At 31.5% G+C, this 26,985-nt stretch overlaps 3 protein-coding genes across 3 annotated transcripts in view; all 3 read left to right on the top strand.

Annotated features, from left to right (window-relative positions):
* LOC144858731 (uncharacterized) overlaps positions 1–10,744 on the top strand; it is a 103,111-nt gene extending 92,367 nt beyond the window's left edge. The window contains exon 18 of the mRNA XM_078714832.1: positions 10,194–10,744. The gene's annotated coding sequence lies outside the window, so the exon portion shown is untranslated. The remainder of the gene's footprint in view (positions 1–10,193) is intronic.
* Positions 1,592–9,442, top strand: LOC144835537 (uncharacterized). Its single transcript, XM_078690617.1, has 16 exons — positions 1,592–1,859; positions 2,576–2,679; positions 3,075–3,245; positions 3,422–3,574; positions 3,911–4,084; positions 4,453–4,664; positions 5,032–5,121; positions 5,241–5,435; positions 5,699–5,944; positions 6,582–6,776; positions 6,944–7,105; positions 7,215–7,517; positions 8,070–8,150; positions 8,246–8,453; positions 8,676–8,711; positions 8,913–9,442. Exons 1-16 carry the CDS (start codon positions 1,798–1,800, stop codon positions 9,440–9,442), a joined length of 2,922 nt encoding a protein of 973 aa, XP_078546743.1. The 5' UTR covers positions 1,592–1,797.
* A 2,977-nt stretch (positions 10,745–13,721) lies between the features above and the next one.
* Positions 13,722–26,985, top strand: part of LOC144834549 (uncharacterized) — a 37,409-nt gene continuing 24,145 nt past the window's right edge. Inside the window, exons 1-3 of the mRNA XM_078689399.1 lie at positions 13,722–13,795; positions 26,551–26,649; positions 26,805–26,901. Of these exons, the coding sequence (XP_078545525.1) occupies positions 26,642–26,649; positions 26,805–26,901 (105 nt within the window). The 5' untranslated portion in view covers positions 13,722–13,795; positions 26,551–26,641. The remainder of the gene's footprint in view (positions 13,796–26,550; positions 26,650–26,804; positions 26,902–26,985) is intronic.

Raw genomic sequence — 26,985 nt, forward strand, 5'->3', positions numbered from 1 at the left:
GGGAAATTTCAATGAAGAGCGAGTCGGATATATTATCATCTATAGTCAGGTCGTGATTTGAAATTTAAACTTTCTTTAACATATAGATTGACTCCACCTCCCTCTCTACCTTCTCTGTTTTTGTTTATCATATTGTAACCATCAAGTTTAAGATGATCAATATAGGTATTATCCTTAATCCATGTTTCTGTAAATCCTAGAATACTAAATTTGTGTCCAGAGTAAGATAATAGGGTTGATATTTCATCAAAATGAAGAGGCAGACTTCGGGAATTTAAATGCAGCAAAGAAAAAGCGTCATTACTAAATTTATCTAATCTATGGATTTCATTAGGTGCAATATACGTATTATTAATGTTTGCATCATAGGCAGAGCAGACCTGGTCAATTACGTTATCATAAACGTTAAAAATGATTTAAAAACAAGACAGTTTGTTAAAAAAAATATAAATATATACTACAACAACTAACTAAAAGGGAGTTAAAAGTTCTAAACAAAGGTTAAAAAAAAAAAAGTTCTTTAAAAAGTTTTTAAAAAAAGTTCTTAAAAAGTTCTAAAATTCGAGATACACTAAGCTACAAATAAACGAATGATATTATGATTTATCAACACTGATTGTCCAATGTCCTTAGGATGTACAGTAACAGATAGTTTATTAGAAATAATGTCAATTACCTTATTATCGGTGTTTTTGTTTGTTTGCTCGGGAATGCCATACTGTATAAAATTAGGCAGTTCCGTCTGGAATATTGTTAAGATTCGTCCATGTCATCCTCCATTTTCTGAATTTTTTCTTCTAGCGTTTTTATACGATCACTTTGATCGTTAAGTTTTGAATTTAGGCTATCAATTGTGGCCTGGGCTATTTGCTCAGTTAAATCTGCAGCCAGTTGTGTTTTAATCATTGTAGTAACCTTAGTAGCAATGTTAGACATCATATCCGAATTATCATCGAAAAAACTTTGTATTTTAGTGAGTATTATGTCCGCCAATTCATTGTCAACTAGGCCGCCATTATCCGCATTCTTCCTATCAAGGTTGGAATTCGCGCTATTTTCCTTTGTGCTGGTGTCAGGTGATTGGTCCTTCTTCGCTTTAGTTGTTTTCGGCATAGCTGGGCTAGCTTCTCAAATGATTAAAAACGTATAAAAAACAAGAGTAAATATTCAGAAATATATAGCACAGGTAGAGAAACAATGTAAAGCAGAGTAAATTATCGTTGTATCAGTGAACAATCAAGTGAAATGAAGTAGTTTAGTGATAAACCCGGAGCTACGATTAGACACGTCCGTTCAGCATGACGTTCAAATGTTCATATGTAAATTTATATATAGATTAGTAAAGTAACAGTGGATAATACTTTAATACATTTTTTGTATAGCGAGGACAAACACCAGCATCTGTTTTCAAGGATAATGATTATATCTCCAAAGAGAAGAAAAATGAGATATTGAAGTTACTTGACAGTAAGTTTGTATTAATACACTTTTCTTGAGTTTTTGCATCATGAATATTATTATTAAACTGTGTGTTACTAATGACACACATTGAACATTGTACTGAACCTTTGAACTGTATGAATGTGACGAAGATGAGCTGTCATAATGACATTTTTAAAACTATGGCTTTGAATTGATTCTTAAGTGTAAAATATTTGTATTTGTTTTTGTATATTTTACATTTATTTTAATTGCAATTTAGTTCCAGTTGAAATATTAGCTAGAGGTGAGAGCGCCATTAGATCATTTCAAAATGAACTTGAAAATGGTGAGATTGCAGTTGTAAATTCAAGATGTATGTTTCTCGGGAAAGAAGGTGCTGGAAAAACTAGTTGTGTAAAGGCCATGCTTGGACAAAGGTAACAAAAGAACAAAGTTATTTTATAAGGGAGATGCACCAATAAAATATACATGATCTTTATCAATATACAGCATTTATAATACAAGTTGAATAGTGTTTTTACCATTACAATAGATGAAGTGCTCATTTATTTCAAATCGTGTATTCATGTTCTCTATAATAGTCATGGCATAACATTATCAGAAAATATACTAAAATCACTCTTTTGTTCTTTGAACCATTTAATAAACAACTTTATCTTTAATGCAATTGACAACATTTAAAGAGTTGTTTGGTTTACCTTTTTTATAGTAAGTTTGGTGCTGAGTATTTTAATATATAAAATACAGAAATTGGCATTAGTGAGGTTCTTATTATAAATAGTTGATACCTGAAGTTTCGTGTTTGAGTAACGGGTTTTCATTCCTTTTCGAATAATAATAAATATTCGCAAAAGAATGAAAACCCGTATCAACTATTTATAATTATGATGATGATGATTATAAGGACGATGATGATGATGATAATGATGATGACGGTGACATATTGACGGTGATGGTAACGACGCTGTTTATGCAAATGCTGCTGCTGAAGGGTTCAGTTTGTTTTAAATATCTCATTTGCTTATTTACTTGTGTTTTTATTTTAAATATATTAATATTTTAAGATGAACTATTAGATACATTCTACTTTCTTTAAATCTGACCTTTTGGAGTTCATTATTCATTATTATAGATTTAAATCCAACGAACCATCTACTGATGGTATTGTTATTACAACGACATTGTTTCAAGCAATTGGAAAAGACTGTGACAAGTGGAAGAAGGAAGATATCGACGGTAAGTTTGAAAAGAAGAATTCAACCATACCAAATGACACATTAACTGTTCATTCAAAGTTGGCTGTCCCCACAAAAGAGAGAAACTCTCTCTTTCTTCTTCCTTCAACAAACGCATAATTGCCTGCTTTGGCCAATTTGTGTATAGAGATTAATTAGTATCATAATAAAGGTAAAAACGTACCGGTAAGGTACATTGGAAATAATATTTTTATTAAATACTTAAATGCATTTTGGTCTATAATTACATAAATGACCTACATATATTTATTTTATTTACAGGTGATTATGATGATTTGATGATATATCTCATTTCTCTAATATTAGTATTTTAATTTATCTCTATGATGTGTACCGTACAATCTTATTTCACCTTGTTTTTTTTTTTTTTTACAGTTATGGAGCTCAACAAGAAAATACGGGAAGATGCACTTGCAGAAAAACTTGCAACACAGTTAATAAAGGAAGAAATGGATGATGGTGAAGGAAGTTCAGATATGTCAACATCTAAATCTGATTCCCAACTGGAATCATCAGCAATCTCTTCTTTGGATCCAATAAAAACACGTATGATGAATGTCTACTAAAATTTCTATTACAAGGATATTTTTATTATTCTAAACAAACTGTATTGGTGATCATAATCAAGTTAAGATGCACTCATACAGTATAGAAACATACATAAAAGTGAAATGTTAGACATTTTATATATTGTATCAAAAATATATTATAATGAATTGCAGGAACATCCCAGAAAATGCCTGAACACATCACAGCAAAGATGGAAAAACAAACGTCAACTGAAACCAAATTACATTTACAAGGTGCAGTTTCAACACCTTCAATATCTGATTTCGAATGTTCTATATCTTCTGACTCTGTGTCTTCAGTGGAAGGTTTGATTATTTTTTTAAATATTTTTAAAGTGTTCAAATAAACATCAATAATATAATACGTACTGACTAAAGTTTGGTTGTTTCGCATTTTAATCACTTTACTATAACAAGTCATCACGCGAATTAATAGCAACAAATTAATTTAATGAGAAGAAAAGAAATTAATATTTTAGATTATTGTTTAATCCAATTTAATAAACCAATTTAATGTAAATAATAAATTAATGTAGTGTATTATACATGCTGATGCTGAAATAAACACGAAATTATTATTTTTATTGTTATGAGTGCAACACGACACAAATAATCATTTTTGTTTTACATTTTCGCCGACAGAAAACTCGAGATTCAAGCAAACCCAGCGAATATTTGAAGAGGCTGTAGTGGAAGAAAGTACATCAAAGATGAATGAAAGAACATCTTTCAACGAACTTCCTTTAGGCGAGGCTTCTACATCTGATTCCAGAGAGTCTGATTACACGTCATTGGCAGTGGAATCGGCAAGAAAGGGTTGGACTCATTATTTGGTTTTCTTAATTTTTGATAAAATAATATGTATGGCATTATACCATTATTATAAAACATTCTGGAAAATGTTGTCCTCAAAAAGTTAGTCCATCCAGGGAAGAGTGACATTTTCTTTTCTTGTTGCAAACAAATAAATGTATTAAAATGCAAATATTAAAACTGGGCAATCAATAATATTCGCTGCTCGTTCAATTCTTTAATAATCCTGAATGATGTATTTATTTATTGTATACGCTTACTTTATCCATTTTAACATTCATTATGTCTACTCACAACCAATCAGACCAGTCCATCTATCCATATCTAATTTACACACACCCCATTGATTTGTAGTCATTATTTGAATTTAGAGAGTCAACTAAAAGAAAATCCGACAATTCCCGACTCCATTCAAAGAAAAGTTGTTGCTAAAATAAAAAAGCGAAGACGGAAAGATAGTTGGGCGATGAAAATGATTAGGAAATTTGTAAAAAGAAAAAGTGATGATTCAGAAAGTATTCCAAGTGACGTAACTACTATATGGGACTACGCAGGTCAACTGGACTACTACATAACGCATAGGGTATGTTCCTATTTTGTTATTTGCTATTACTTAAAAATGTCTTAAAAATTAAAAAATAAATTTATTGGCGCATGTTTAAAAAAAGGGCATTGATTTGCTTGTTTACGTATCTATTCTATTATACAGACCTTTAAATTATATTTTAAATTTTATTTAATTTATGTATTTTTTCTTTTGTTCATAGTTTTTGTTTCATACGTTAAATGATTATTAAAAAAATAAAGAGATTTGCTCATAGTGACAGTACGACATTGTGTTGTGGTATAACATTTTCACTAAAGTATTATTGCATGTATCAAATAACACATCCCTAATAAATGACTTGGAATATAAAAAAAGTTATTATTATCAATTGTATTTTGTTTAGTTTTTCCTCACAAATAGAGTATCCTACTGTGTAACGTTTAATGCGTGTGATAACTTGGATGAACCAGCTAATCCGCGAGATTCAATTACAGTAAGTGCCTACAGTACCTATACTTATTTGCTCGAATACACTTTATTAAATATGCATATCTTTGTTATTGAGAATATGTTAGCTTACTTTGTAAGATTGAATTTTATTTGTGATTTTAGAGTACACTAGGAATGACCAATTTGGAAATGAATATGTTCTGGATAAGGTCCATTTATGAACATACTGTGGCACAACATGGTCCAGGAAGTCCCATTAATATTGATGGCAAGATCATCGAGTCACCTCCTATCTGTTTGGTTGCTACACATATGGACACATTTCGTAAAAAGTCAAAATCAAAAAATTGGATCAAGGTAACAGACGTACATTAGCATTAAATAAGCTTACAATTTTGCAACAGTATGTGGTATACACGGACAGGATTAAGGCTGAATTAGTTAAAACCGATACAGTGATGAAATATAAATAGCGTAGCCTACGGTCCTCGAATTAAATCGTGTATTAAGTTTAATTATCGGTTAGACTTATTCAAATCAGAATATGAAATAACAGTTTGTAAGAATCATTACATTCTTGTTGTTATAGCTTGTAATTATGAAAACACTTTTTATTAAAGGAAGTGGAGGATAAGTTTCGTAAAATGTTTGAAAAAATGGAAGGAATGCCATATGCCGATCATGTAGATCGTGAGATGTACATGGTTGATAACACTGTAAAATCGCATGAAGGTATAAAACAACTTAGGAGAAACGTTGGTCGTTACATGAAGGCCATGGTGAGAAGTGTTCCATTAAAATGGGTGGATTTGCAAGAACAGTTGCAAGAAATTGGAAAAACAACACTGTGTATTACTTTTACTGAGGTAAGATTTTGTTTTTAATGTATAACCGTGAATGTTATGTTGTCACGACTGTAAACACAGATTTATATATAAAACACATATAGAGTATGAACGCTAGTACAAAATAATTTATTATCTTATTAAAAATAGTGTACTATATGGTAACAATTATAATGTATAAGGTCATAAATTGAAGGTCACATTTCTGTCTACAATGTAAGGTTGACAAGTTCGTTTGTTGAGCCAGCGAATTAATATTGCAATAGTAAATATAGATGTCTTGTAATTTTTTAGTATTTGGAAAGTCTTCATCATTATTGTACTATTTTTCTTGTTTAGTTTCCCGCAAAACATGAACAACTAAGATTGTTAATAAATCAAACATTGAATTGGTTATTTCGTAATGTTAATACACTTATTTACTATCCTAAAATAAAAATGATAATGTAAAATAAATATAAAAAATGCAAGAAACAGTTACATTTAACCAGAGATAGGCCTTCCCGACAATGCGCTTTCTAAAATGTCTAGTCAAAGTGAAGAATGCTAGATCAAAATATGTTTTATTCAACAATTTGTTTACAATTATTTTTAAGGAAAATAACAATATTTAATCATCAAATTCAGTACACTCTATTTTGTTATTAATTTGCATTAGACATCTAAAATTGGCACTGAATGTGGAATTTCAAAAGATGGGCTATCCACTGCCATAACGTACCTGAATGACATTGGAGTTATCATGTATTCAAGTACTAACAAGAAATTAAGAAACACAGTGATAACAAATCTTTACATGATGATTGAAATGGTGACAAAAGTGATCACAGTAGTTGAACCAACTATTGAAGTGGTAAGTAGATAAGGTTAGCAGCAAAATAATTGTCACAAAACGGATTTAAAATATTGACATGTGGATACAACACTGATTACTTTTAGTTAGTTGTTTGTTGTCAACATTTATTGTGGTTGTATGAATATGTTTACAAATTAGTTTTTGTATTTATTATTTGGAAACAGAAACAATTAAGAAATCTTTGGAAAAAGCTTAACAAGGAAGGGATACTTGAGGAAAAATTGCTACGGCATTTATGGAAAAGAGAATTAGAAGAAGATCCAAATCGTTTTGATATTTTTACTGAAGTGATGAAAACATTTGGTTTGCTCTATGAGAAATTAGAAGTAAGTTGAACAAATTTGCTCTTAACAAAATCTGAGATAATTTTAGTAATATAGTTCGATGTTACATATTATATTGTTCATAACACTACAAATACTTATTTTACATTAGCATGAAAGCGAAGATAACCGGATGTTCCTGGTTCCATGTCGGATGAAAATTAAGGATGAAAGCCTTAAAGTTGAAATGGACAAGAAACAGAAGGTATCACTTTATCTTACACCTACGGACTTCCTTCCTGATTCTGTGTACAATACATTGGTTGTTGCATTTCTGAACCTGGTGGAGCTTAAAGGTAGAAGACGGGACCCAGTTGTATTTCAAAATCGTAGTGATTTTGACTTTGGAGATCATGAGGTTCGTTTAGGTCCCGTGAAAATCGACCATCAAAATAAAAACAAGCATGCGTTGAAGGTACGAACATTTATTTAACTCATTATTTACCATAATTTGAATATTTATTATTTCTGTTGATTAGCTAGCATGTCTTTAGAAAGATTTTAAACAAATATCAAATTATCAATTATTTCTGATCATTTTCTGCATGTAGAAATTTGGTCTCCTAAACATTCAATCAGTTATAGCAGTGGTGAAAGCTAAGTACGTCTAATCAAGACTACACAGATGGATAATAATACTAGCTGTGATTACCACATAATTTATGTATTCTAATAATATGTATTCATTTAAGATTCTTAGAATAAATGTAACTTAGACAATAAAACAACAAATAATTTTATAATAATATAATTTAAATTAATATAGAGGCTATTTTGTTTTACAGTTTTTAATGTTTTGGTATCTAGGTTGCCCAACGGGTATTTGTAATTCTCTGAAAGATTCTAAAAATTAAATGATACATTATATTCACCAAATAAATGTACAGTAATGAATATACGTAGACGTAAGCAGTGTGAGATAGAATATGTTAAATAATTCAACAAATCAATACATCTTTTTTAACAGCTTGAAATATCCCGTCGAACTAAAGTTGACGAAAATAACACAGAGGAAATATTTGAACTAAAACCGAGCTTATGCATTGAGGTAAAGATTCTAAGATTGTAATGTAATAGCTTATCTGAATGCAGTTATAAGAAACGTTTCATTCAAGTTTATTTATTATGTATTTTTTGTTTTAGATACTAAGCTATTTACAGCTTCAACTAAAGACTGTGCTGAAAACTAATGAAGGAATCGGTTATAACCTATGTGTGTTGTGTATCGCCTGTTATCCAGAGCACATTCATTTACACGATCTGGAAGAGTGTTTAAAAGAAGACAACAGCACTGTTCCATGTGGTGAGAAGTCCATGAAAACTGATCGCTTAAAGCGCTTATTTTTGGAAGGTGGGATTACACATTCATCATATTGTGTTTAATGACAAAATAAATATGTATTTTATGACAACTAACTATATTACTTATATACATATTTAACCTACAAATAAATAACAATGATATCTTTCAGTGACAAATGTACGTGAATATTTATGTAATGATAATAAGTATATCTACACAACTTTTGAAGATATTAAAATATAACATCATTTATTATCATTTCATTTCCAGGCAGAAGTAGTGTGGAGCCATCACCAATTTATCAAGGTAACTAATATACCAACGCACCACAAGGAATGATACTAGTGAATTGAATGTGTTTATGTCCATGGTGTTCAAACGATATACACTGTGTACCAAATAATGCATGTATTCAATTGATAGTATTCATCATATTGCGCAATATGATTATTACAATTTTTAATTTGAAAATCTGAATGTAATTGTTTTCGGTTTTCTTTTTTACAGGATCATCCGAAGAGTTTGAAAAAATCGTGGTAAACGTATCGAGCTGGTATGATGAACATGGCTCACTTGATAAACTGAAGGTGTTATGCAAAGATCTGATAACACCTTACAATGATCTTCAGAATGCTGACTGCATAGCTTTCTTCAACCTATTGAAACGATCTGGCAATGTTACCACTACCAACGTGAAAGTTCTTATTGACGCAATTAATGTCACTAGTACCAATGGTGTTTTGGAGGTCAACAAACTGTTAAAGGAGACATTTGATAAAACCAACAAGTGTATCACATCCTTCTCAACATATCGACAACACCTAATTCAGTTCGGTGACGCACTTTCGGAAAAAAATACAAGAGATCTCATCCGTTTGAAAATTGTTCTAAAAAAACAAAGTAGCAACCAATGGACTGTGATATTAGATCTTGAACAAAGGGGGGTTCTAAGGGAAGATAAATTGCAATCATTTATTGCATTTTTAAAGGAGAATAACATGACTGTTCCTGCTGAAAAGTTAGAATATAATGCTTAGCATTGATGCCGAGTATATTACCAAACTCAATGTCGGTAAATCGATCAAGTGTTTGTGTTCCAATCTTTAAATGTAAACAATATAAAGCTCTGTCTGCACTATCACAGTATTTTGACCAAAAAAGGTGTGATATGCCCAGATATTGTAGTTATATCACATCATCACGTCCATATATGGGTACATCACATTTGTTGACGCATAACGTTTAATAATCTTTGAAGCCAGTAAATGTTAAATTAATTGATTTTAATTTCCGCCAAATACAAAAAAAAACAGTTATAAAAGGCAAGGAAATATTTTTCGATAACTTTCGACTAACATTTCGGGGCTGATTGTAAAGCAAACTAGAGGGTACTCCGAGAGTGTATACTCCGCCTACAGTATTATTTTTTTACATAAAAATATCCAACTAAAAGAAAAGAGTTTTCTTTATAATTACACTACATAGTTAATAGCAGTTTGGTCCTTCCATTTGAAAGCACCCTTAGGTCATTGATAATTGTGGTAAGTTTGGCGAGATTCAGATTAATACTGTTGTTTATAGGACACACTATTCCCTTTAATATTGAACTTAGTATTAACTCAATTGTGGCAAAGTTTGATGAGATACAGGCATACGGGGTAGTATCGGTATACTGTATGTCAGCGGAAAAGCAATTTTTAAGAATGCGTAAAGGCCTAACTAATAATGTATATACAAAATCTTAATTAAAAGAGGTCTGATACCATTTCACTTTCTTTATTAAAAGAGGTCTGATACTATTCATGTTCTTAGTTAAAAGAATTCTGATAATATTTCATTTTCGTCTTAGTTAAAAGAAGTATGATACCATTTCATTTTCTTATTAATTAAAACACTTCACTTTATATTTCTGAAACAAACATTTCCTTATCAGTTGGTGGTATTTCTTGCAATGTTTTTGGATGCGCTTTTCTATGTGTTGTTTAAAATGCGCGTTTTTGTTTTACTCATGCTAACTGTAAACTTGATACAGTTATTTTTGTAGAATAGGCCTACGGTATTCGGTACGGTAAATTAATCATAATCCTATTATTATTCACTATATAATTAATATCATGTTTACATAGTGTAATGTTTATAAGACTAGATTTATTGTAATACAATAGTTAAATCTTGTTAAATCATGAACATTAACAAGAAACTGAGGATAGCTTATATATAAATTATTTCTTTTTTTTTAAATGAAGATTTAGACAGTGCATCACCTTCTTATTGTAATTCAATGTTGTCGAAAAATGTGCATAATGTTAGATTTGAAAATAAATCTGCCACATAAAGTGTGATGTAATTATTTATTTGATAATTTAAAAAGCGTCAATATACTATCTGCAAATTATAACGGTCACAATAATTGATTCAAACATGGAATGGGTAAAGATATAAACTGGTTTTGCTTATTTAGCAATGAACTGATTGAACTTATAACAGGTTTGGTTTCACACTTATTGATTGTTTATTAATACGGATTGAGACAAAATGTTTTCTTCTAGTTATCATTGTAATCAATTAATTGTATTATTTATTAAATTACACATATTATTATATCACATAACATAATAGTAAGATATGTCAGTTATCGATTATTTCTGTTAATTGTTTGTTGTTGCTTCTTAGGTTTGAGTGGTTCATAATTGTTTTTGTCTTATAAATTTTGATTGGTCAATTAATTTCCCATCTCTACTCCTGGTGGTACCTATAAATAGTTCACAATGGGATTCATGAAGATGAAAAATAAAGCTAAACATATTTAATCACATCATGAAGGGGCGTGGTCAAAATGACGTTATTAGTTGTTCAAATGTTTGGGCTCCCCTTTTAGAATTGTTAGTTAGGTCCCAAAGAAAGTTTCTGCAAAGCTTGGGATGTTGTCACAAAGTGCAAAAAAAAAGTGCTAAGTGACCTGACGACAATATCTTCATCAACATCAACAGTATATATTTTCTAATCTACCAACACCTGATTTTGTTGTTACTTAATCGTGCATATCATTGAAACCATTTTAATTCCTGGTCGTCTAAAAGATCCCGAACAATGCAAAAGAAAAATCCTTCTTCGTCTTCCACTGCATCTGTGTCTACTGGTTGTAGAAGAAATTGTAGTGCAACACACGTTTAACAAGGCCAACAGCCATAAGTCGCGTGCTAAAACGCACAGTGATACCGGACCGACAGACAGACCGACAGACCGACCAACCGACAGATCGACAGACCGACCGACACAGTGAACTATAGAGTCGCGTCCACGCGACTAAAAATGAGACATATGAATACTAGTAAATTCCTACATGTATACATTGTAGAGCAGAATAACTTTAACCATTTAACGGACCATTTCCATCTAACATCTTTTCTCTGACTCGTGACTACAGTGTACAGTTATTGCAATTGATTACCTTTACAATAACTCACACCTACTAGGTTTATGGCTAACTATTCATTAAACGTTAGCATTTTTAAAACAATGCAGGCCTAACTAAAATTTGTCTGGAAATTATGTTCAATAAATATACACATATCTATTTATTATTATATTATATTTAAAATATATGGTATGCTTTTCACACAAATGAAGAATCATTTTGAAGAACAATTGCTTTTTACTTGAAAATGAAAATTAAACTTGAACCTAAACTAAATGTCAATTTCTTATTTTAACCACTTGACACATAAAACGTATGATAATCGATTATAGTACGTTAACGCCCGACACACAGTAATTGTTTTGTTTTTCATAGATGTTCTTAGAAAATGTATCAATCATTTAATTTAACGGTGCTTATTTAACAATATACCTATAAAAACAGTTGTTTTTCTTTTCCTGTATATATTTGGTCTTTACAATATCAGCTTAGTCATTTGTTAAACCCATTGAGTTGAAATTAATATATTCCACAGTAATAGTGTGTTTCGATTCACTGAGATTTCAATTTTCTAATGCAATGCAGTTACGACCCATATGTAATTGATCACATTCCTGAGTGTTTTAGGGCATAAAGAACAGTTAAAGTTTAAAGGCCATGAACACATTTTGTTACTAGACCTATTAACTTGTTCTTTAGATCAAGAACAAATGTTAGTAAAACATGTTTTTCTCTTTTTAAATGAGAGGTACATGTGTATGGAACGCCTCCTCTGCCTTCAGTTCACATTTATCATGCAGTACACACCAATCGTCATGCAGTACACACCAATCGTCATGCAGTACACACCAATCGTCATGCAGTACACACCAATGGTCATGCAGTACACACCAATCGTCATGCAGTACACACCAAACATCATGCAGTACACACCAATCGTCATGCAGTACATACCAAACATCATGCAGTACACACCAATCGTCATGCAGTACACACCAATTTTCATGCAGCACACACCAATCGTCATGCAGTACACACCAATGGTCATGCAGTACACACCAATCGTCATGCAGTACACACCAATCGTCATGCAGTCAAATATTGCGTAATTTATACCGCCACCTATCGACAAAATAGAATGCATGACGATTGGTGTGTACTGCATGATAAATGTGAACTGAAGGCAGAGGAGGCGTTCCATACATGTGTACATGATTGGATACATATACCTTAGTTAGCATGGATCACAATCTATTGATTCAATTGTAAAAGTGTTTTATTAACCATTTAAATACTCTTAAGGTCGTACTTTATTCTTGATTTCTTATTTTTATATACATTCAAATTTTTTGTTAAATTATTATTCTCAAACATATTTCTGTATACAAATTTTCTTATTTGCAAAGTTCGTTTACTGTTAAAAGTAGCAATATAATATGATTATTCTAAAGGTTCTTTAAATCAAGCCTACTCATAATATTATCAAACTTGTTTTAAATGTTACCTTTGCATCATTTTCTCGATTAAAATAAATGAACCAAGCACTCTATTACCAATGCTAATAATAACGTACTCTCTATCAGGAAATTGAGTAAGAATTAAAAATCAAAGGCTGTTTTAACGGAATTCTAGCTATTCGTCTCATAGTAGACCTACCTCTTTCTGCTTCGATAAACTTCTTTTTAATATCAACAATACATTGAGTACAATATAGTTCGGTACCTAATATTGTTATTCGACTCCTATTATGGAATTATTGTTATTCAGATCTACTACCTGTTGTGTTTATTCAGCATGCCATTTCCAGTCTCTTTTATGTTTTTGAGCGAACACATATACTCTGCATTTTCTGTACCAATCTAGTCACAAACAATGTTATTGATATTGTGCAAGTCGTACACATACACAGCAACTATTGGAGAAATAAAGGATTCAAAATAAGGAATAATCATATTTACTTATAAGATGAATTGTAAGTATTTATTTTATTGAAAATCTGCATTACCGTAAACATATAATCATGAGAGATGACTGTAAGATTACACACTCTATTGTAAATGTACGATAACTAGTCCTGTAAATAATGTTGACCTAAATTAGGAATACGCTAGCGATTTTGTTTTGCATTCCTTTGTAAGCAGAGAAAGACAGGATGCGTAGACGAGGAACACATCAATACATTATATATTACGTTTTGAAAGAATGAATAAACGTAATTTAAATTTTTATCAAATATACTGGGACAGTACTAAATGCATTTCCACCTGTTTTGGACGTAATGTCTAATAGGCCTACTAATTGAAAAGAGAGCAAAATATTGTATTACTTAGACAAGTAGGCCTAATTGGTGAAACTTATCATAAACAGATAATGGACAGTAAAATAAAGATTACAGTTTCTTATAGATTGGTAAGCCTAAACTGACCCCTAGCGGACCGTGTGATTTGAAATGCTTTCGTATCTTACCTTTCGTAAGCAGATCCGTTAAACGAAAACATTTCTCAAAACATTAAATCAATATATTTTATAAAATATTTTATAAACAATTTTATAATTATAAATAAATCACAATATATTCAATTTTACAGTAGATGACCTTTAAATTATCCCACAGGATGATCGTTATAGTTTAGAGTTAAATTATAATTATTAAATTGTTTCTAAAAATACATACAACAATTGATTGTAAATAATGTAGTCCATTTGGTACGGTTGGTTATATAATTTAGTTACCGAGAATTGAATCAAAATATTGAATTAAATTAAGTCGAAGAAGAAACGAATTCTGCTTATTGCAACACGGTTCTCACCGATTTCTTGTCTTGACATGAATTCGGGATGGTACCTTCACAAATATAACATTCGTATCAAATAACCGATCATCAATTTATTATTAAATATACGTTTCGATCAGTTGGAACCAATTGGACATATTCTGACATCCAAACTTATACAACACATCAATTAAGTTAAGTAAGTCATGTCGAAGCGTGTCCGTGCCACGCTTTTCGTGAATAATAATACCATTACCGTACGTAACTTATACTAGTGTCTGGTACTGACCGTGGTGTTGTCTTATCAGGCTATACATTCAGAAGATATGTTGTCAAAACGTCACATTTGTGAAAACAACCATATTTGTGCAAACATGTTGCCTTCAAATGTGCAAACAACGACATTTGTGCAAACATGGAGCTTTCAAATGTGCAAATCTATAAAAAATGTATAGTCCACTAATGTGCAAACATCACGCCGTGTGGAGCCGTGAAATGTGCAAAAAGTCACATTTGTGCAAACAACCACATTTGTGCAAACATTTTACCTTCAAATGTGCAAACAACCACATTTGTGCAAACATTTTACTTTCAAATGTGCAAATCTGTAAAAATATTATGTTGTATACTGACGGTACCAATATCCAATGACATTACTCTTGGTACATACATTTTTGCGTAGTACATTTAATAATAGGCTGAAACATATAGTTTGATTGTTACAAGAATTATAAAAATGTTAGTATTCGAATTTAAATTATAGCAACCTTTATAAATCCATTAGTCCATTTAATTAATTCAAATCAGTTTATAAAATACACTGTATATAAACAAGTAAAAATTTGATAAATTGTTTGATAAGTTTTGAATTAATCAAAATTATCGTTACGAAGAGGATTGACGTATTGTATGTGGGCTTATTATTTGTAATAAGGCATTAGTGCCTTATTGTAATGTCACTGCTGCAAATAGTGTGTTTATTATAGTAACAGTGTACACTGATATATTACGTTATATGCTATACACTATTTACCATAACAATGTTGGTTGAAATAGGGATTTAATATGTGAATACTAAATTATGATAAATGGAGTAACTAATTAAGTATGTCTGTTAATCTGGTGTATTTCCAGGCTTGTTCTGTTAAATGTTTGTTTTTGCTTCTTCGGTTTGAGTGGTTCATAATTGTTTTTGTCTTATAAATTTTGATTGGTTAATTAATTTTCCATTTCTACTCCTGGTGGTACCTATAAATAGTTCACAATGGGATTCATGAAGATGAAAAATAAAGCTAAACATATTTAATCACATCATGAAGGGGCGTGGTCAAAATGACGTTATTAGTTGTTCAAATGTTTGGGCTCCCCTTTAAGAATTGTTAGTTAGGTCCCAAAGAAAGTTTCTGCAAAGCTTTCATTCATTTTCATTTCATTAATCTACCAATACCTGATGTTGTTGTACTTAATCGTGCATATCCTTGAAACCATTTCAATTCCTGGTCGTCTAAAAGATCCCGAACAATGCAAAAGAAAAATCCTTCTTCGTCTTCGACTGCATCTGTGTCTACTGGTTCTAGAAGAAATTGTAGTGCAACACACGTTTTAAAAATGAAACATATGAATACTAGTAAATTCCTACATGTATACATTGTAGAGCAGAATAACTTTAACCATTTAACGGACCATTTCCATCTAACATCTTTTCTCTGACTCGTGACTACAGTGTACAGTTGTTGCAATTGATTAACTTTACGATAACTCACACCTAGTAGGTTTATGGCCAACTATTCATTAAACGTTAACATTTTTAAAACAATGTAGGCCTAACTAAAATTTGTCAGGAAATTATGTTCAATAAATATACACATATCTATTTATTATTATATTATATTTAAAATATATGGTATGTTTTTCACACACACAGAATCATTTTGAAGAACAATTGATTTTTACTTGAAAATTAAACTTGAACCTAAACTAAATGTCAATTTTTTATTTTAACCACTTGACACATAAAACGTATGCTAATCGAATATAATGCATTAACGCCCGACACACAGTAATTGTTTTGCATAGATGTTCTTAGAAAATTGTTCAAACATTTAATTTAACGGTGCTTATTTAACAATATACCTATAAAAACAGTTGTGTTTCTTTTCCTGTATATTATGTTTAGTCTTTACAATATCAGCTTAGTCATTTGTTAAACCCATTGAGTTGAAATTATTATATTCCACAGTAATAGTGTGTTTCGATTCACTGAGATTTCACCTATATTATTTGTTTTGCTGCCTTTTGTATTGGCACAAACTACCTGTTTGCTGATCCGTGATCTCTTTCTATAAATGCTAATGCTAATGCAATGCAGTTACGACCCATATGTAATTGAGTGTTTTAGGGCATAAAGAACACTTAGTGTTTAAAGGCCACGGACACATTTTGTTACTAGACCTATTAACTTGTACTTCAGATCAAGAACAAATGTTTTTCTCTTTTAAATGTAAATTAAATGAGAGGTACATGTGTGCATGATTGGATACATATACCTTAGTTAACAGGATGACTAATTACTGATTCATTTGTGAAGTGTTTAAATACTACATTTAAATACTCTTAAAGTCGTAATTTATGCTTGATTTCTTATTTTTATATACATTCTAATTTATTAAATCATTTTTCTCAAACATATTTCTCTATACAAATGTTCTTATTCGCAAAGTTCTTTTTACTGAAAACATGGATTAATTTGATTTTATAATTATTCAAATTCAATATTTTATGTAAAAAAAAATTAGATTGTTTACACTGAGTTATCTCAACTTTAAAGTAGCAATATATTATGATTATTCTAAAGGTTCTTTAAATCAGGCCTACTCATAATATTATCAAACTTGTTTTAAATGTTACCTTTGCATCATTTTCTCCATTAAAATAAATGAACCAAGCACTCTATTACCAATGCTAATAATAACGTACTCTCTATCAGGAAATTGAGTAAGAATTAAAAATCAAAGGCTGTTTTAATGGAATTCTAGCTATTCGTCTCATAGTAGACCTACCTCTTTCTGCTTCGATAAACTTCTTTTTAATATCAACAATACATTGAGTACAATTAATATAGTTTGGTACTTAATATTGTTATTCGACCCCTATTATGGAATTATTGTTATTCAGATCTACTACCTGTGGTGTTTGTTAATGCCATTCCAGTCTCCTTTATGTTTTTGAGCGAACACATATACTCGGTATTCTGTACCGATCTAGTCACAAACAATGTTATTGATATTGTGCAAGTCGTACACATACACGGCAACTATTGGAGAAATAAAGGATTCGAAATAAGGAATAATCATATTTACTTATAAGATGAATTGTAAGTATTTATTTTATTGAAATACTGCATTACCGTAAACATATAATCATGAGAGATGACTGTAAGATTACAGACTCCATTGTAAATGTACGATAACAAGTCTTAATGTTGACCTAAATTAGGAATACGCTAGCGATTTTGTTTTGCATTCCTTTGTAAGCAGAGAAAGACAGGATGCGTAGACGACGAACACATCGATACATTATAGGCCTATATTACGTTTTGAAAGAATGAATAAACGTAATTTAAATGTTTATCAAATATACTGGGACATTACTAAATGCATTTCCACCTGTTTTGGACGTAATGTCTAATAGGCCTACTAATTGAAAAGAGAGCAAAATATTGTATTACTTAGACAAGTAGGCCTAATTGGTGAAACTGATCATAAACAGATAATGGACAGTAAAATAAAAATTACATTTTCTATTATAGATTGGTAAACCTAAACTGTCCCCTAGCGGACCGTGTAATTTGAAATGCTTTTGTATCTTACCTTTCGTAAGCAGATCCGTTAAACGAAAACATTTCTCAAAACACTAAATCAATATATTTTATAAACAATTTTATAATTATAAATAAATCACAATATATTCAATTTTACAGTAGATGACTTTAAAGTATCCCAAAGGATGTTCGTTATAGTTTAGAGTTAAATTATAATTATTAAATTGTTTCTAAAAATACATACAACAATTGATTGTAAATAATTTAGTCCATTACAAATAGCAATTGGTACGGTTGCTTATATAATTTAGTTACCGACAATTTTAAATGTATGATTTATAATTATTGTTTTGACAAATTTAATGATGAATTACAATAAACAGTTAACATAACATATCTACTATAGATTAGCAACACATTAAAAACTGGGTTACATTAGGCCTACATCATCGCCCAATTCTTAGGCTGCCCTAAATATTGTGAAATGTTTACGAAATTAAAAATAATTCTTATGAGTGCCCACAGATGTACTCAAAACTTTGAAAATAAATGTTGTAAGCTAGATAATCGTCCACATGGAGTGACAGATACAGGCATGATGTTGATATGTAGTCAAATAGAATTGTCACTGTTGGAATGACATATCGAAAGAAGTGAATCCAAATATTGAATTAAATTAAGTCGAAGATTAAACGAATTATGTTTATTGCAACATGGTGCTCACCGATTTCTTGTCTTGACACTTAATGAATTCGGGATGGTATCTTCACAAATATAACATTCGTATCAAATAACCGATCATGAGTTTATTAATAAATACACGTTTCGATCAATTGGAAACAATGGAACATATTCTAACATCCAAAATCCAAACTTATACAATACAACAATTAAGTTTGCTGTCATGTCGAAGCTTGTGCCACGTTTTTCGTGAATAATAATACCGCTAAAGTACGTAATACTAGTGTCTGGTACTGACCGTGTTTTTGTCTTATCAGTCTATACATTCAGATCACAAGATCCAAAAATATAACAGAAATAAATGTGTATGAATCCTCTTGATTTATTTATTTATTTATGCATGCATTTAGGATACTACCGTTTAGAACGATAGCTAATTACAAAAACTGTGGTGCGGTCAAATAAAACATAAGGAGTAAATAATAAAACTAAATATAAATAAATACGATGGAAAAAGATTATGAAAACCCAATAAAATAGGTTCAAATACAGAATAACTTGAGAGACAAGGAAATGAGATTTAGAGGGGGAAAACCCCCAAAAAATCTCCGACCAACTTTGTTATGTAGTAAATAAGTAAAGACAATTACTTATTATGTAAATAATACGAAATTAAACTTCAAAATATTATTATTTTTGTATAAAAAAATAATCTAAATATTCTGTAATGCAGTTTCATATCCATAGCTTAAAATTGCTTAATATTGTTATTGAATATTGAATTATTAAATTTATTTTATTGCTAATGCTATGCTGTAGGGTTGGGTAGGTATCGTATCTTGCTATGCTCAAATTTGTCAAATAAATTGTAGAAAATTAACTTTTTTTGTCTGTATATGTCTTTTTTTTTCATTACGTATTTCCCTATGAAGCATCATACATTTGAGTATAAACTTTGATTTGATTTCTATAATTCTTATCTCAGTTGCAACAATTACTTATCAATGTTTATAAATTATTAAAAAATATTCCTACAAACAATGCACATTCGCCCACACATCTTATCGTATTATTTTTCAATTATGAATTAAAGTAAGTTTACATGTTATATCAGTAGAAGCTGTTGGAGACCGAATTTATTTAATGAATTCAGAATTAGGCCTAAGCCTTAAAAATACAATACACATACGCTCAAAACCATGATATCTGGACCGGTATCACAGAGACATTTGGTTAGATGAACTGGTACCAATACCTAACTATATGATGGTGTAGAGGGTTACCTAAATTTAACAAAAATGGGTGTCTGCAGGGTACCCCCGCTGCGTATAGACGCGGGGACCCCAAATCGGTACCAGTTAGATGAGAGAGATACCACCTACTGTAATTTCATCACTATGTGTTGCTCATTGACATTCTCCCTCCAAATTCACAAACGACAGATATGCTATTTATTGCAATAGTCCCGCCAGATCCCCTAATAAGGAGGACCTAAAAAAATGGGGACAACATAGATGAGTGTGATACCATTCACAATTAATGTTAATTGAACAAGTTGAGTTTACACAGGGGCGGACGCAGGGGTGTTGCCCCAGTTGCCCGGGCAACACCTTTAATTTCATACTAACTATTTTTTTCTGCCACTAAATTAAAATTTAGATACCATTTCATCATATTTATATTAATCATTAACATTATAGAAGTTCAGGGTTGAAAAACTAGCGTTTTTGTTGTGTTTGTTGACTGTTTGGATTGCTTGTGTGCGTGAGAAGGTACGAAGTGCCACTACACACTGTGATCGTGGTAAACCCCCGTCACACGGGTCGTTGATTTAGCCATAATCATTGCATTTTGCCGGGGATTCCCTATCATTCGTAGTACCCTAGCCCCTATGTGTCTTCATTTCCCTACGTCCGTAATATTTGGGCGAATTTCCGTAAAAATTACGAACGTTCCGAACTTTGAAATAGTGTTTTATAATATTGCTTCTTTCTGCAAATTTCGATCATATTTTCTTTTGTGGTTGTACAGTTTATAGTGGATAAATGAAAATGAATTCTGGAAATTGTATGTCACGTGATAACAAAAAAAGACTACTGTATAGCAATAAAGTATGATATAAAGATGAATGAAACTACACGCACCAATGCATTATGGGAAGGTCCAAATGAATCTGCAATTAGTATTACAAGTAACATTTTAAAGACAACATGCGCGCGTCAAAAAACTACAAACACGATTCAAACGGAATTGCCTTCAAATTACTGCGTGTCAATTGCATACAAGTAATTCCGGTCGACGCTATCGTCAACAATAATCGGCGATCTTCTACGTAAACATTGAAATGTTAACGATTTACAGAAAAAGGTACTCGCTATCGTTATCATTTCAACTTGATGGTTTTCAAACGATCGTCGTTGAACTGTTAACGATCAACGACGACGATAGCGTCGAATAACGTCGACAGGAAACAGGCTTAATTAATTAATAACTTCCGTCTTATCGCTATTGTGTTGCTGTATATAAAAAATGTTTTATGGGTAGTACCGTGTTTTGTAATTTTTTACCTTTAGGTAAATCAGGAGGCAAGTGAGTTAGTACTCGTATTGACTGCCCCCTCTCTTGGATGTGTTAATGTGTTTGTCATATGATTGTTTGAAACTATTTTATAGTAGCCTGTCTATAACATGTTGTTGTTATAGTGCGTTCATCTTTATGATTCTTGTGTCAAAAAAAAAGTGTCTCTCGTTTTGGTGTTGTGCCTGGATTTTGATAGTGTGTGTAAGTGTGTGCGTTTTAATGAACTCAATCATTGGCACCAAATATTACAATTTCTTTAAAAGGTCTATAACAGGTATTGATAATATACATTTAAATCGAGAATCCTGTGTGTTTTTCTAAAATAGTATCTGTGTAATTTTGAGTGAATAAATATAGACTTCAGTAATATCCTATTGTCTACAGAAAGACCTGCACTAACTGTGGAACAGCTTTTGTAACGTCACGGCCAAAGTCAATAGCGGCATGTGATCGTGATATTAAAGTTGACCTCAAAGAGAGGTGCGCAGTTGTTGCTACGAAATGAATATTGGAATATTGAAATGAATGTATAGTTCTTTGCAAGAACCGGACCTTGATAGGCTTAAAGTAGTTACAGAGTTGCAGGGCATTTTATCATTTTTTAATGTTTTGTTGTTAACTTAATTGTTAAAATTGGTAAAAGAAGTAATGCTGGCGCCAACAAATTTAACGACCTCCACAACCAAAATATTTCTTTGTAACAAAATTTATTTTAAATGGAACGTTACACAAATAATCCTCCGCTTTATCACTACATGAATACCTCCTGTCGACGTTATTCGACGCTATCATCGTTAATCGTTAAAATTTCAACGACGATCGTTTGAAAACGATCAAGTTGAAATGATAACGATAGCGCGAACATTTGATTTCTAGCGTTGAACGTTAGAGTTGAAAACTTATGTCTTCTCTCTCGACGTCGTCGTAACGCGAAAAAAAGAATAGAAGATTCCGCTGCCTCTACTAGTAGACTCACAGTGTAGGAGACGTGGGCCTAGGCATACTAATATCTCTATACTGATGGTTCTTCGTTTTCAGTAGGCCTATCCTAGCCCAAATAGCATTTTGGACTAGGAAGAATACTTAGACCTACCTAATATCCCACGGCTACTTTCCGGAACATCATTTTATAATCACTTTGGCAAGGCTAGGCCTAGCTTTGACCGCGCCGCGATGCAACAAAAATAAATGTAGTCAGCAGAATTTTACATCAATTACGTGACGTCATGTGCTGTATCGCCAAGATGATTGGTCAGTTCTTACGTTTTAGCGTTGCGATATCGCTAGAGTTGAACTGGATTCAACTCTTGCGATTGTCAACGATTGCGAATTGTAGCGTCGATTACCGTCGATTTTTACACCTTTTCCTGTAAATCGCCGACGTTTTGTATCGTCGTCGTTAGTTCAAAAAGTACCTTTTCCTGTAAATCGTTAACATTTCAATGTTTACGTGGAAGATCGCCGATTATTGTCAACGATAGCGTCGACTAACGTCGACAGGAAAACAGGCTTAATAACCAGACAAGAACGTATCTTTGTTACGTTTTACTATCAATTCATTTTCATATAAAGGACATTTCTTAGATTTAGCATTTGTTTCTAATCCACTACTGATTGAAAAATGTCGTACAATTTATAATTTTGAATCATGTGATCATGAAGCAGTTGAGATCTCTGTTAAAGTGTCATATAAACGTGCTAAGGACAAAACTAAAAAAGTCAATATATTGTAGCCATCGGGATTATGTTGTAAATATTTCAAACAAAGCTACAACTGATATAAAACAATTCTGGGCGTATATAAGGTCTATAAAAAATGACTCAGATGTTATTAGCTTTAAGATAAATAACACAATGGTATCTGATGCTAAGGTGTTGGCTAATCTTTTCAATACACAATTTGTAAACAACTTTTGCATAGATAATGATCAGCATTGTGATTTGGATACAATAGATTGTCTTACCAACTTTGAATGTGAACCCTTTGTGATGTATTTTATGCCCTCTCACAGTTAAATGTATCCAAATCACCAGGACCTGATTGTTTGCTTCCAATATTCTTAAAGTCATGTAAGGCACAATTGGCTAATGTTTTATGTACATTCTTTAATTTAACTGTACAAAAATGTATTTTACCAAAACAATGGAAGGATGCAAATGTTGTACCTATTTTCAAAAGAAATGGAAAACCCAAAGACGAAATGAAAAGCTATCGTCCAGTGTCTTTAACTCCCATAATTTGTAAGATTATTGAGAAATTGCTTTGCTATCGCTTAAGGGAATATCTAGAATATAATAATAACCTTTCAGAAAATCAGTTTGGGTTAGACAAATGTATAGTACTGAACTTTTACTTTCAAAGGTTTTTCATTCATGGGCACAGAGCTTAGAACTTAAAGGTTGTAAAAATATTGATATTATTTTTCTTGATTTTTCGTCTGCATTTGATAAGGTGTCTCATAAAAGATTATATTAAGAAACTTAATAACTGTGGCATTGGTGGAAACACTAATGCATGGATTACAGATTTTCTTTCAAATAGACGCCAAAGGGTTATTTACAGAGGAGAAAAGTCAGAGTGGGTAAATGTTACTTCGGGGGTACCACAAGGGTCAGTTTTGGGCCCTCTTTTATTTTTGATTTATGTAAGTGATATTGTAAATAATATTTCTTCTTCACTTTTTCAATTTGCTGATGATCACACATTATCACGTCCTATTTATAACAATAATGATTGTAAATTGCTTCAAAAGGATTTAGATTTAATTGCTAAATGGGCACATGTAAACAAACTTCCCTTAAATCCTGTCAAATGCGCCGTAATGCATGTTACAAGATGTAAAGAGATAGTTAACTGGGATTATACCATAGAATCAGACAATATTCCTAAAGTTACAGAATTCAAATTTCTAGGTGTTTATGTAAATAGTTCGTTGTCTTGTCATACAAAAGTTAATTATATATGTTGTAAAGCAAGTAGATTGCTTGGTTTCATTTCAAAATGTAGTAAAAATATGTCCTGGTTAGCTATGTTGAACTTATACAAAGCTCTATTACTTCCAGTGGTTACCTACTGTTGTTCAATGTGGGCACCATTTGAGAAATCATATATTAATAGAATAGAAAGTATACAAAGGAAAGCAACAAGGATAATAATGTTTAGAAAGGAAGGTTCCTGGGACACATCTTATTTTCATAGGTTGAAAGTGCTTGAATTATTATCTATTGATGACTTGTTTAAATTACATAGACTTTCATTAGGATTTAAGGTGTTGAAAGGTTACTGTCCCCATTCTTTCAATGAGTATATTAAAACTAGTGAAAGATGTCCGGGTAGGCTTTTACGTTGGAATTCGAAAGGCAATACTTTTCATAATTCTGTATTTGTTTTCTTTCCTAGACTATGGGAGCAAATACCAAATGACATAAAAGATTCACAAACAATTTCAATATTTAAGGCTGCTCTAACAAAACACTATATTTCATGTTATGTATAATTTATTTGTATTTTTCTTGTATATGGTTTTATCTTTAACTGATTGTATTGTATGGAGTGAGTGCAGAATCTGTTTGGGCTTTAGCCTATTCTCATTCCTGGTTATTTTTACATTGATGACCGAATAAATATTATTATTATTATTATTATTATTATATCACGCAATCCATTTTTCAACAATATAGTAGTAATAATACAATTTAAATTGAATAGCGAGGGATTAGTTACAGTGTTGAATTTGAATAAACCATTGGTAATTTACTGATTTACTAATTTACTGGGACTTCCCCGTGACGTTATCCTATTGTAGTCGCGTATGTTATAGGCTACAATCCTCTGTTTGCTAGCGCACTATAGGCCTAGAGTGAGTGACATTTCCGGCGAACTAGACGTGCAATTTATCATGAATTTTACGTGCGAGAGTACCATTTGCGGCCATCTAGGGGGTGTCATTTAACAATTTGCTTCGCCTGTGGCTCAAATACTCAGTGTCTACACAGCCCTATAGACTCATTGGGCAACTCTCTTAAAATAGTCCTGCAACCGCCCCTGTTATACAATACTAAATGGGTAACAACAGACTAATTGTCCACGGCACCGCAAGTACCAGACGCTCTAAAGTTTGACAAGAGAAACCCTTTCTCCCAACTAGGCTATTCTTATATATTGTAGATACCATCAGAAACCATATGATCTAGCACATTGGAATACCAAAGACCCCGCTAAAGTCTCTAGTCAAGTGTATACTTGATGTGTAATAGGTCATTTTGTTTTCTTTACAATGTGCTAAATGATGTGAAATTGGTTGCTGGTGGTATCACAATATTTGAATTTTAAGATAGCTACAGTAGTTGGGGGAAGGAGGCCCGGGGTGTCTATATTCAAGCGTCTGTCAGGACCAAGGCAGTGTATAAGTGGTCTGTAATAGGTCATTCCTTACAATGTGCTAAATGATATAAAATTGGTTGCTGGTGGAATCTACAAATAATATCTAAATTCTAAGATAGCTACAGCAGTTTCGAGAAGGGGGCCCGGGGAGTTTATAGTCAAATTTAATGGCGTCTGTCAGAACCAAGGCAGTGTTTAAGTAATAATATTATAGTGAATGAAATACTAGAACAAAGTCGTTTATGGTTGGCCTAGCCTACTCGAATAAATATCAATTCTTGTAATTTCTTACTTATTATTTCTTACTTATTGTAAAGGCAATTAGGCATAATATATACAAATGCATTTCTGTTTTCTCTTCATTTTTCAATTTAGTATGAAATATTATTAAAAGAAGAACTTCTAGTATTGCAAAATATTGAAATATTGAAAAATGATCAGAAAATAAAAAATAATACAAATAATTATGTTTACGTTTCATTTTTTAGCCACCACAGAATGATTGGCAACTACAGAGTGCATTTATTTCAATGGATGAATAAGTTATATCTTCAAACTGTGGGAAACTGAATTTTTTAAATGGAGAAGTAAGCTTTTCCTTTTATATCCAACAAACTTTTATATTATAAATAGTTCAAGGAAAATTGTATTTATTATTGTTTAGAAACATGACAAATAAACATATTAACATCATCGACCGAGTATTTCTTGCCATGATTCATTTTTATTCCCTTTTTTCCAGAGACCTATTGCTAAGAGCTGCAAGATATGGAGATTTGGAAGAAATTGAAGAAATATGTAAAAAATATCCACATCTTGTGAACTCCGTAGATACGACGGTATAAAAACTATATTTATTTGAATTTGAATATGATATAAATCATCACCATGTTTACGGTAAACTCAAGGGTGAAAAAAAAGAA

Source organism: Antedon bifida, chromosome 2, assembly GCF_963402885.1.
Source record: "Antedon bifida chromosome 2, ecAntBifi1.1, whole genome shotgun sequence".
NCBI lineage: Eukaryota > Metazoa > Echinodermata > Crinoidea > Comatulida > Antedonidae > Antedon > Antedon bifida.

What these genes read in the sequence shown, in the direction of transcription:
- LOC144835537 (XM_078690617.1), top strand. Translation starts at nt 1,798, where the DNA reads ATGTTTCTCGGGAAAGAAGGTGCTGGAAAAACTAGTTGTGTAAAGGCC. An exon ending in TGTGTATTACTTTTACTGAG is followed by an intron (nt 5,945 to 6,581) that starts GTAAGATTTTGT and finishes AATTTGCATTAG; the next exon opens with ACATCTAAAATTGGCACTGA. An exon ending in GCCATCACCAATTTATCAAG is followed by an intron (nt 8,712 to 8,912) that starts GTAACTAATATA and finishes TCTTTTTTACAG; the next exon opens with GATCATCCGAAGAGTTTGAA.